Source organism: Xenopus tropicalis, chromosome 1 (assembly GCF_000004195.4).
Source record: "Xenopus tropicalis strain Nigerian chromosome 1, UCB_Xtro_10.0, whole genome shotgun sequence".
In the NCBI taxonomy this organism is placed as follows: Eukaryota; Metazoa; Chordata; class Amphibia; order Anura; family Pipidae; genus Xenopus; species Xenopus tropicalis.
Window position 1 is genome coordinate 116,882,213 of NC_030677.2, and position 13,338 is coordinate 116,895,550.

Consider the following 13,338-nt stretch of genomic DNA (forward strand, 5'->3'; position numbering starts at 1 on the left):
TAATAGTGCCCATTTAAATAGAACAGTTGTACCCCATGCTGAACTTCTTTTAACCACATTGTAAACAATCTAGAAAGCCCCATACTATAAGGGCGAAGACAAATGGGTCGATTAGTCGCCGACATTTTTAAAAACTTAGTTGCGGCCACTAATCATCATGGCTATAACAATGTTGACTTGTCCTGCACAGCATATTTTACACACGCCAACGTTTTGTGTGTGGAGTCATCACAGTGATTAGTTGTGGTCAACTGGGTTTTTAAAAAACGCTGTGACTAAACGTCCCTTTGTCTTCGGCTTTACAATGAATCTGCTTGGTTTGGGTTGAACTGCAGCTCATTTGCCATTGTGTAAATCTTATCTAAGTAAGTACTAGAGTACAGAGAAATGTGTGTGTGATGGAGGGAGAGGTAGAATACTCAGTTTAACTGAGCATTAGGTTTGGTATCCAACCCACTAATCCACTCATTAAATACTGCATATGGATAGGGATATTTGTTGTTGTTCCAGGCATGCAAACAGCATTCTGGGGGAACAGAAAACTGAATTTTTATTTTCATATTATAAGCACAGGGTATTTGAACCACCAGATCCTTCAACTTGGCATCCAGTGCCCAGTGTTTATGCAATGTCTCCATGACCTGACAAATATTTTTATGCTGATTACCACATTATATATATAAAATTATAAATATAAATATTATTAATATAAATATAAACTCCTTCAGAGATTCACACGGCACATGGGACAGATAAATTATTTCAGTTACTCAAGGGGATATATACACCCAAATAACTTCAGACTTCTAAACACACTTGTATTTTACATGAATTGTTTTAATTTTCTTAAGTTACTGAAGCAAGAAGCAGCAAGAGATGCTTTCTGCATCAGTGACTTAATTTTATGGGAATAGAAAAACAGGGGGCTTTTCTTTTTCCTGTTAGGAATCTGTCCTATTTCGCTTTGCCAGAAAAAAATAGTAGCAAAACTACTGAAAAAATTGTGAAATGGCAAAAAAATCCTGAAATACAGCTATTAGAGTTGCAACCCCTCCCACCCCGCAAGGTCCCTGCATGTGCTTTCTCACATGCATGCATGTGGGGGTATTGTGCAGGGGCAAAGTGGCCCACCCCTGAAGCTGTGCATATTATATTAGGCTGCATGATTGCCCTATTTAATTGCATTATTTTATGCAATAATCTTTATGGCGCAACCCACTTAAGTCAATGGGAAAAATGTAGGTGGCAAGTAGTGGTGGTAAAAAACAGTGTAAAAAATGCTTTTTTTCACAGTATTTTCAAGCAGCTGCTGCTTTTGAATTGCTCCAAAATGTTAGGCACCCCCAGTGACTTTAATCCCTTACCTTTTACCCCAGGCTGGTGTGCCTGTGAGAAGAAAACAGCACCAGCTTGGGGTAGTTGCAAACGAGTGTTTCCTCTTCCTTTTTCTCCGCGACCTTGCGCACGTGCAGTAGAGTTAAAAACCGAAATGTAACTAAAAAGTTGGCTTTTTCACTTTACTGCACATGCACTGGCCCTGGGATTCAGGGGACAGAAGAAAGAAGGAAGAGGAAACACTCACCACAGGTACCCCAGGCTGGGGCGTTTTTCTTCTAACAGGAGCGCCAGGCCGGGGCAAAAGGTAAGCGATTACAATCAATGGGAATATGGCCTAACATTTTGGCACCTCCCAGTGATTGTACCTTTCCTTCTCCTTTAATGCAGACAATTTTTACACCAAAAACATATAGACAGCTTGAAAAATTGTTGTTCTAAATTGTTTGGGTGGGTAAATATACCCAGCACAGAGAAGAGCTTCTACAAATTGCTAAACCCCCAATTAACTTGCAGTGTGTTAATTGTAAATCAGTGCTCGTCAATCTCCTGGGGCTTAACAAACCAGGAGAACAGAATGTTGTTCGACCGCTCAAACCAGATGTGCTTTTATATATATGTCAGTTTGTTAAACACTTTCCTAACTGTCAGGGAAATATTGAACTGCTAGAAAGCCCTCTGGATCCCACAGTTCTACTGTATATTATGTACATCTGCCCCATGTATGTCTTACTGCAACTATCAGTCTTCCAGCATACCTTTTATTTTTCTTGAATGCATAAAAGACGCTAGAGGTATAAATCAGTAGCATAATATTTTCAAGCAACAGCTAACTATATTAATTCTTCTAAGTATCTATCCAGAAACCTGTTATCCAGAATGTTCTAGAATATGGGTATTATGGGATCTCCTATAGACTCCACTATAAGCAAATAATTCCAATTTTTAAAAATGTTTTTCTTTTTCTCTATAATAATAATAAAACATAACCTTGTACTTGATGGAAAATAAGCTATAGTTAAGGCTTATTGGAGCTGTAATTACTGTTTAAATGATTTTAAGTGTATAGGGTATAGAGATCCAAATTACAACAAGATCCCTTATCTGGAAAACCCCATGTCCCGAGCATTCTGGATTACAGGTCCTATACCTGTATATTATATTTCTTCTGAAATAAAACCTACCCTTCTGTCATTTTGGCTGTTTACAGGGTGTTAAGTTCCCTTCCAGAAGGCTATTAACTTATCGCTGCTAAATGGCCTCCTCTAGAGTACAAACCTGCATATTCTTACATTTTCCAATTGATTTGAACTGACCATGAACCATTTCGGCCAATTGAGCATTGTGCATAGCTAGCAGGCATGAGCAAGATATAACTGAAATACACTTGTCTGTTTCCCCTGTACATTCTTAGCAAGTGTTACAGCAATCCCAGAAAAAGCTTGTTGGTTGCAGTCTGTGGTATCTTTTGTTAGATCAGCTAAATTTATTTTTATGTGGGCTCCTTTATTTTACAAGCATTTATTATTTCACACTTCAACAGAAACTACATTGTGAACTGCAGTATAATAAAGAAGTGCAAAAAAAATAAAAAAGCTTGTTGCCGATAAAATCACATATAAATAAGGGAGCAGTAATAAAACACGTGTTCATTGGAATCACATCTTTCTGTGATGTTGCATTGTTTCTTCTGAATAGTAGAGCAATGGATTCACCAGCCCGAAGCTGGAATAATTACTCAAGCATTTGTCAGTACTGCTGAACCTTATCCTTCAGTAAATAAGTGCACTATATCATCCGTTTGGGGAGATGGAAACATACTTGTTTAATAAATGGGCATTGCTAAATCTGCAAGTTTTATACACTGGGATAAGTGGAAAAATTGTATTCCAACGGATACACTCATTGCCCTCTATATAGAATGAATATATTTCCAAGAAATGCATGTAGAGTATGTTATTACCGATACTGCCTTAATAAACCAATGATTTTCTGTTTGCTTGTGTTTCAGCATCTAGAGCTTTAAAGACTCTGCTCTTTCTCTTACAGAACTTGTATTTCTTTTTATTGCAGAATAAGCATCAATTTTTCATTGCAAAAATAGAAAGTCCTTTCCGCAGAACAGCACATTTATGTCAATAAATAATTTGAGTAACAACTGGTGTTTCTTTTTGTGGAATACTTGTGTATAGCTGACCTAAATAGGAAGAGGGTTTAACTAACAAGTACATCTGGTTTGGTAATGACAGGGTGTGACTGGCTATAACATTGGCATGTCCTAAAATATTTTTGTTTGTGCCAAATATCCTTCTAAAGGGGCATGTATAAACTGTGCATAAAATTTGGAACAGGATTGTAAATGTTAAGCTACCACATTTAAGGTGTGAAAAACAAGAAGCTGACCTAATTTTAATGGAGACAGAAATACAGTTTAAAATGGGAGTACAGGTAAGGGATCCCTTATCCGGAAACCCGTTATCCAGAAATTTCCAAATTATGGAAAGGCAATCTCCCATAGACTCCATTACAAGCAAATAATTCTGAAAATGATTTCCTTTTTCTGTGTAATTATAAAACAGTACCTTGTACTTGATCCCAACTAAGACATGATTAATCCTTATTGGGGGCAAAACAATCCTATTGGGTTTATTCAATATTTCAATTATTTTTAGCAGATGTAAGGTATGGAGATCCAAATTACAGAAAGATCCCTTATCTGGAAAACCCCAAGTCCCGAGCATTGTGGATAACAGGTCCCATACCTGTAATACTAAAGACAAGTGTTTAGTCAGAATGGTTCCATTGGACTTTTTCAGGTGAATTTTTGTTGAATAAGGTCGGTGGAACCATTGTTAAGTCCAATATCATTGAAAAGTTAACCTCGCACTATAGTCTACCAGCAGGGTGCACTATGTGTATATTGATATATAATTTGAAGTTAATAGAAGGACACATATAATCTAGGCACACCCGCTATTTAGAACCAGTCAGTCGTCACCAAAAGAAACTCTGCTACCGCGAGCGACTAACCGCTCAGAAATTCCTTTCCGCTGGCAACAATAGGAGTTACTGCAGGAAAGGCCTAATCATCGCTTCGGCTTCGCGCAAAGTTGCCTGCTGTTGCTGGTGGAAAGGCATTTTACACCAGCAACAGCAGAGATCTATCGCGGGCGACTAACTCACTCCATTGGACATTAGTCTAAAGGACAAGGAATTGTGGATTCACTGTGAGTTCAATTGTTAACATTTTTCCTGAGCCTTGCAAAAAAAAAAAAAATGAATAGGGCACCTTGCCACCAATTTTCTTAAAGGGACAGTAACACCAAAAAATGAAAGTGTATAAAAGTAATTACTATATAATGTAATGCTGCCCTGTACTGGTACAACTGGTGTGTTTCCTTAGAAAGACTACTAAAGTTTATATAATAAAGGTTCTGTGTAGCCACGGGGGCAGCCATTTACAGGAGAAAAGGCACAGGTTACTTAGCAGATAACAGATAAAACCCCATTATATTCTACAAAGCTTATCTGTTATCTGCTATGTGCCTGTGCCTTTTCTCCCTTTTCCCAGCTTCAATGGCTGCTCCTGTGTTGACATAGCAGCTCATTTATATAAACTATAGTAGCGTTTCTGTTGCAAACTTACCATTTTTACCAGCGCAGGGCAACTGTACATTATATTTTAATTACTTTAAAACACTTTCATTTTTTGGTGTTACTGTTCCTTTAACTTTCCTAGGTGCTAATTGACATTTAGCATGAACAGTAGATTAAAATAGGGACATTTCATGCTCATGCCCAAGCCAGGGAAGACTAGGAATAAGATAAGATGCTAGCTATTTCCCCAGCTGGTGCAGTTGTTTCCAAAAAGGACACCAGCCTGGTAAAAAGAACTTGTATTTAGGGGTGCCTAACAAATTGAATCTATCTTGCTTTGTCAATTATAATGCATTGCCAAGAAATTCCCTACCAGACAGTTGAACTGAAGAAATCGTAATTTGTTTTTTAGATTTCTCAGAAAGTCCACTTGCTTTAGACTCTCTACTAGATACTATGGGGCTGATTTACTAAAGTGCTTTAAAACGAGGGCTATTTATAGCATGCGTTAAAAATGTTATTGCGTCTAATTTTGCATGTCTTAACGCACGATTCACTAAAAGGATATTTGCGTTAATTTAGATGCTGTGTGCGTTATTTAAGTCGTGAAGACTATTCCTGTGCTTTATTTGGCGCAACACGTGTTAATTAACACAGCGTGCTACTTGTCGCGCGCGCTAATTAATGCACATGCGCTACTTTTTGTGCGCACGCTATATTAGCCATACACAGCATTACGTTCGTAAAACTACTTTTTTTAAAAATGACCATTTCCCTGCAAACTGGAGGATGCATCACTCTTGAATACTTGAATAAATCACACTGCAAAGTCCATGTTGTGTTGTCAAAAGCTCATAAACTGTACTTTTCTATAATTACCGCCTGCTCCAAGTAGGTGTTAATTTTCGGATAGACTAATGTGATATTTAGCGCGTCTAACTGTTTGTGAAACATGCGTTAGTATTATTTCTGCGCGCTAATTAACGCAATGTGGTAAAATGAATGCATGCGGTTGCGTGCTAATTAACGCACGCGATATGCGACTTAACGTATGCGTTAATACTTTAGCGAATCGCGCATTTTTTTGGCATCAATTTTAACGCAAAAAAGCATGCAATAACGCTTATCGCACTTGTATCAGTGAATCAACCCTTATTTATCATGAGATGAATAAATGAAAACCTTTATAGGTAAGGTTATCAAAGAACTTACTGGTAAAGCAGCATAAGAATTTTTAATAATTCTTGGGTAGGCAGAGTGACAGAAAGATTTACCTACAAAAGAGACATTGGTTTGGCATCCAAAGTGTTTTTAGCAAAATAAATAAATAAATGAAATACAATATTGATCAATTAATAAATACATTTTTATCTCAACCTTTGAGAGTGGTTTATTGATTAAAATCCAAAATGGGTGCCACACACACACAAACATATTGTAAATTTTTATATAGGCAAAATTTCCTAAATAATGAATCATATATTTTTGGGGATAATTCTATTGAGACAGAATTCAGCCTAAAAACATGCAGAAAATGTATTAACAGTAAGTACCACAGGTGCTTACCTGATAGGCGGGAGCTTATGCGCTTCGTAACCTGGTGTGCACATGTTACATATTTGACAAAACCAGAAATAAAATTAAATGTGTAAGTAAATGAACAAGCGAATTCAATTAAAGATGAACAGATGAATCAGATTGAACAGATTGAAATGCAAGTCCATATAACTGATCAGGGGTCAGGGCTGGCAGCAGGCTGAGGCACATTAAGTTCTTTATAAGCCCAAAGGTCAAGGCAGGCAGAAGGCAACATAAGTCTGTAAATCAGGCCAGAGAGTTTGGGGAGTTAGCAACCAATATACAATATACAGTAGTCTGTATAGCAGGCCAAGGGTCAAAGGAGGAAATCAGAGGATAGAGAACAAGAACAAGACAGGGATAGATTGCAGAACAAAGCTTGATAATACAGCAATGTGCAGGAGGAGGATGTTGGCTTAAATAGCAGCTAAACTGGAAAATTGCTGGAAGGTTCACCAAATACATGTATTTGAGTGCAATCACAGGTACAGAGGCAATTATTTTGAACAGGGACATAGACTATTTTATTTTGCTGGGTACTGTCCAAAGGGTTATAATTTCAGGGATTATATATGATATATTTGTTACTAGTAAAGGAAAGAGTATATCTTTTTTTGTGGACTGAGTCTCCTTCATATGGGCCAATAGTGTATTTGTGACTGTTTTAGCAGACCTTTACGTACACATTACCTTTGCATACACAACAAAGGCATTTTCTTCTGTCATTGTGACACTTCATCATCTAACATTCTATGCTTCAATTTGCAGAAGTGTCAAGTCTATATGCCTTTTGGTAAATTGAGTTTGCCCTATATATGCTAACAGGTTGAGATGCCATATTATCTTTGCTTGCAGCTTGAAATAATCTTAGCGGGAAGCCTATATCTGTCATCTGCTAGGCTGACAGGGCATCCATTATTTCTCTTTGATTCCATTTATAGTTGGAGTTTAATGATTTTAGTTCTTATGTTATAAATACAAGAGATCTCTGAAGATGTTTAGAGCAGAAGCTTTCTTCTAGAGTGTCTGACACAGCAGTGAAGGTTAGTAGGCAGCTTATGCTATAACATCGAGGTAGCCCCATTGGGGATGATAAAAAGTCAGTAACAATTTAAAGTTAATCATGTACATCTAGCAGTTAACATATCTTTTATCCTATGAGACATGGATCACCGATAGTCAGTAAACCTAGCTTGGTTGAAACTAGAGAATTGCTATCACATATTGCTGCTTGATATCTTCACATCTACAACACAATTTACCACAACAGAGATCTTGTCATTTCAGGGACTCGTATAGCCATTATAGCTATGCTTTATCCAAGATAGAGATGATGAAGTGCACCCCTGGATGACCTAAATAAACAACACATAAAGTACCTAGAGGTGCTAAATCATACCCTGTGACTGGACATATGCCATTTGTATTCCTCTTTCAACAACTATGGAGACAATAGGATACAGTGTTATTGGAAGAACAGCATGTCTATTTACATTACACAATATATTTAGACAATTCCCATTTTCAGATTTGTGCTGTTAATGAGTACAGTAATTAATGTAATGTTTTACAAATACATTATTTCCTTACTTAATTAGTGGTTAACATCAGGGATCTTAGCTTAGCGAGAACACACACATTTTGCTGTCACTTGTCATAAGCAATTTCTTTTGATGTTGGGTTGCTTTTTTTAAATACATTTCTGAGGCTTTTCTCCCTTTTTGTCAATTTTGTTTTTTTTACTTCAAATTTTCCCTTGTGTGCTATATATTACACTTATCCTATATGAACCCTTGAATGCCATCTATAACAGATATCCTACATTTTCCCTTACAATTTTTTTAAATCAAATTATAAACTTGGGCAGGGTTAATCCTGCTTCATAGCGCCCTACTGGTCTATAATGGTCAGAAGAAAAGTAAACATCTCACTGGTTTGTAGGAGTTAATGGATCCAGGATACATTGTTAGCATTCAGTTATAAACAATATACTGTAAGTGTTGCTTGTGTTATCAGCTCCCATTATCTGACTTTGTTTAACCCTAGAATTATTTTTTGGCAATTTCCATTCACACTTCTGCCACTAGAAAGCCCCATTTGCTATGAGCAGCTTTTTTACCTTCCCTTACAGCCGTTACTGTAATTTTTGTCCATTTGAGTCTTCCCAGCACTCTTTTCCTTTCTCAGCAGGTCATTATCCCTATGTCTCAAGCAGCTGCAGTTCTTTAAACTTAAGTGGCCTTTAAAACTGTCATTTTGAAACCTTCTTCATACTAAAAACATTATTCTACATAATAACTATTCACTAAGCTTATACAATTATACAATTATATGTGAACCATCCATTTCTTTTTAATGGTTTCCAATTAATCATTCGCAAGCCTTACCCTTTCATTTATTTAAAGCTAGCATCAGCCTATTAACGCCTTGTGTTAACCATGTCCATGCTTATTGCTGCATTTGTTTCAAGTAACCATTTCATCACAGCAGTAACCAGAATGTTAACTTACTATTTCTGCTATTCATTTATTTTATATTTTATCACATTGCTTATATTATTGTTAGAGTAATTCAGTGCTCAGTATCACTCTGGTCTGGTCAATAAAATGTTTTGGTTTTTTTTTGTTTTTTTGTAACTCCTTTCAACAATATGAAACCATAGGATGTATCACCTCTGTCTCATTATAAATTCAATTTCCAACTGACCCTTCATTAGAATTTTAAATGAAACCAATTAAGGTGTCTGTGTATTGACTATCAGTATTTATTTGTCTCTTGTTAGTGAGAGGTGGATACAAATGGAAGCCTGAGAAAGAGATAAGTAATGCATGGCAGGTTTATATTCAGTTATGTTAACAGTACAACACTGCCCTCATGAATGCATGACCCACCTTAGTGTACCTTCCATACTCCACCAGACAATGTTGTCACGCGTTTCATTCATCAGCCAGTTCATTACCAAGGAGCTACTGAGTGGACACATAGCAATGTGTTTCTTTACCGAAAAATCAAAAACTTACTACCAAGCAAAGTGGTGTTACAGACTAAGTCAATACTTTCAAGAAATAATTAGACTTATGTTCTCAGTGCACAAAGGATATAATAGTTACAAGCATTAGTCTAATTATAGGATAATGTGGATCCAAAGAGAAATCGGATTACTGATTTTTCCCCCATTAATTATTTTGATCTTTGCTAGAGTTTCCCTTTGCATTGCCTTTTTCTGACTTTGTTATCTCCCTGTGAAACTATCTTAGTTTCCTCACTTAATATAATGGGTTATTGGAAAGGTAATTGCATTATTTTAAAATGACTAACCTTGGAGTTGGAATCCTGGGCAAATGTCGGTGAATATTATATTATATATAATTATTATTTTTTTAAGTGATAAAAAATACTTGATTCTTTTATTTCAATTTAGGCCCAAAACAAAACCATGTTTATCTATTTACTGTTTTTATATCGCACAGACACATTTCTGCCTTTAGTGCCTTTAGCACTGCAAGGCAGAAGTGCTACCCACTGAACCACAATAAACATTATCTTCTAATAAAACCAAAATTACATTGTAAGGTCATTAGAAATTGAGGATCTCTTTTCAGTTGTGTCATGGATTCTTGGCAGTAGTGTGCTTTAAAGGACATAATATTACCATCTTATCATCTTTACAGACTTGAGGGCTTATTAGTGAATAGCAGCTCCCACTAATAGACCATAGATATACTTAAAAAAGGCTTTATGTTCAAAATGACTCATGCCAATATGTTCTTCTGAGCATTTTTGGGCTATATTGTCCCTTTAATAACATTTATTTTGATATTCTAACTGCAGAGCGCATTTTCAATTGGAAAAAGATGGAAAATTGTGCATGTTTGTTCCTTTTTAATAATGGTACTACATAACAAGCCAGTTCATTTATAAAGCTTGTTTTGATAAAGTGCATGAATTCTGGGGAAAAATACTCCATACTAGAAAAAAATATAGTCTAAATTTGTCATTTTGCATTGCACGGAGAACTGTTTTAGCAAATGAGCTCTTATGTATTAAATTTTCCTCTAGTTTGGAAAGCATTTTCTATACTATATCCACTATAAAAAAATCTAAATATACTGTACATGTAAAACAAAACAGTAAACTAATAAATATATATATTTGTACCACAGTCCACACACATCTGCTTCTTGCCCCTGCTTTCTATATTTCTGTTGTACTCTGAGTGCTTAAGATGTAAGCATCTGCCACAGTAGATTTTTCTGTCCATCTGTGCTGAGTATGATGTATTCATGGCAATTAGCTTTCAAGTTGCTATGCATAATAACATGGATTACTAGGAATGGCTGATGTAGAGGTGATTGCGTCTAGTACAATCCTGAATCTATGCCATACCGTGTTATCCAGAAAGGTTTGATATGAGCTTTTAAACATACACTTTGAGTATAAGGTCAAGGTAATTGCTTCTGCTTTCATTATCATACATTATAAAAAAAAACTAAATAGAAATTTTATGTATAAAATATGTTACAGAACATACAAACACATGTAAAGGTGTCATCCATCAATATAAAAATCAAGGATGAGTACTTCTCAAAAGTCACCTGCAAATGTAACCTCATATAGGTGAAGGATCAATGCAGCATTATCTGTTTCTTTGATATGCTCCTCTGTTACTCATTGTGAAGACATAGCAGGGATATTTTTGGGGGCAGATTTATCAAAGTGTGAAATTAGAGCCCAACACGGTAAAATTCCACCTACTCTCTAGTCATTCCTGTGGTCTTTTCTAGAGGTGTATTTAACACATGGTTAACCCTAACTTTTACCCATTGATAAATATGTCTCTTAAATCCCACAAAAATTAATAGAGAGTGGAGAAATGTTATTGTGGTGAGCTCCAGTTTCACACTTTGATAAATCTGCCACTAGAAAAACCCCTGCTATGTCTTCATACTTAGTAACTGATAATTCTTACTATACTGTATATATATATATATTATATATGTGAGTATATATAGATAGGTCTGGATAAGAATGTGTATATATGGGCACTGGGGTTTGTTTGGAGGGGTTGAACTTGATGGACTTTGGTCTTTTTTGCAACCCTATGTAACTATGTTATTATGTAAGACTAAACTCAATGGCGATGTCTGCTGCTATGTAACCATGTAAGTTTATATGCCTGAATGCCTTTTGGCAAATTCATTATGAGTGGGCACCCTTGGAGGAAAACAAGCATATGGCATATATCTTGCCAAGCAAAATGGATAACAAATGAGGAAACATCAAACCATCTGTCCTCTCGGTCCAAAATATAAATTTGAGGACAGTAACGTGCATATTTTGGACCGAGAGGACAGATGGTTTGAAAGAGGTGTGAAAGAGGCCATTTATGCCAGCCTGGAAAAACCATCCGTGAACAGAGGAGGGGGCCTGAGACACCGCTTGTCACCAACATACAATGGCGCGTTGACATCCTTACCCCGGCAGTTTCACAACAGTTCACACTTCCAGTCATGTACTTTGAAGGATTAACACCTTCATCAATGAGAATCTTGGTACCATTGTGATTGGATCATACCTTCTTACACCTGTCAGTTTCAGCTAACACCTAACTGAACAAGTTCAATGGAACCATTGTAATTGGATGTCTGTGACTCTACTACCATCAAGAGTTTAAATACCGGGGAATTCCCTACCAGTAATTTGAACTGAAGAAGCCACTCGGATGAGTGGTGAAACGTTTTCAAGAAAAACTCAGAAAAGTCCAGTTGTTTTAGACTTAATTCTACTAGATACTGTTTTTCTTTTATAGTAATTCTCTCTCCTTAAGTGATTGTGTAGTTTACTTGGTATGACAGTACTGAAACTTTGATCAACAAGAAGTTGTGGGTACAGTTATGAGTGAGAGGTGATTTCAGTAAATACAGTAATTACTATTTGTAAATATATTTGCCAGTTTCCCAGTGCCATATATACAACAGAAGCAGCTGCTGTAGTTTTCCTAGATGTAGAGATTATCTGATTATCAAATACATTAAGAGATACAGAGATGTGTAACTTAAATAGCTTTTCTATTTGTATTTTTTAAGCTTCATCACCCTTCCCAGGGATTTCGGTTTGGTACAGTCAGAGAAAGTAGTGCTGAAGATTATGTGAAGAAAAGCTTCCCTGAGATGCACGAATACATGAGAAGATATAATGCACCATCAACGTCTGAAGGGGTAACATTTTTAAAGTAAGTTCAAGTTTCCCTTTCTCTGTCTATTTAGCCTGTATACAGTATTAGGTTAATAATAAGTGCTTATTTGCTTAAAAAAAGCCCTTAATTGCTTCAGTTATTATGAGTTTTGACCAGTCTACTACAAGTTACAAAATGAGAGACAATATCTGATTGTCAGCTTTGGATAACTGCACTGGTCCAACTTTGAGCATGTTAGTAAATTAGCCCATACCTTCATTTTGACAGATAATTTATGGATGAAATCAATTTAATACCTTCAGAGTACCTTCAGAGATTTTAGGATGTCTGATTAATGCTACTGCGAAGCTGCAATGCTTACAGGAAATACGGTATGGACTAGGCCAGGTTTTCATTTTAATGCACATGTAAAAGCAATTTGCTCATTTATATTGGTGACAAGGTAATTGGTTCATTAGGATGACTAAGGGGAGAAATCTTGAAAACCTTTGCTGTTGCTAGATGTTTGCAGTTGAACTTTGACACCATTATTTAACTGTTTTTCATAATTTGCCACACAGCCCTTTTTTAGCCATTAGTTTAATGTATGTTGAATTAAAAGTATTCCTGTGTTCCTGAGTTCAGTTTGGGAT

The 13,338-nt window shown here is 36.2% G+C and overlaps 1 protein-coding gene across 1 annotated transcript in view; it reads left to right on the forward strand.

The window, feature by feature from the left end:
• Nucleotides 1–13,338, forward strand: part of grin3a (glutamate receptor, ionotropic, N-methyl-D-aspartate 3A) — a 183,265-nt gene that overhangs the window by 114,838 nt on the left and 55,089 nt on the right. The window contains exon 4 of the mRNA XM_002938539.5: nucleotides 12,597–12,742. Within this exon, the coding sequence (XP_002938585.2) occupies nucleotides 12,597–12,742 (146 nt within the window). The remainder of the gene's footprint in view (nucleotides 1–12,596; nucleotides 12,743–13,338) is intronic.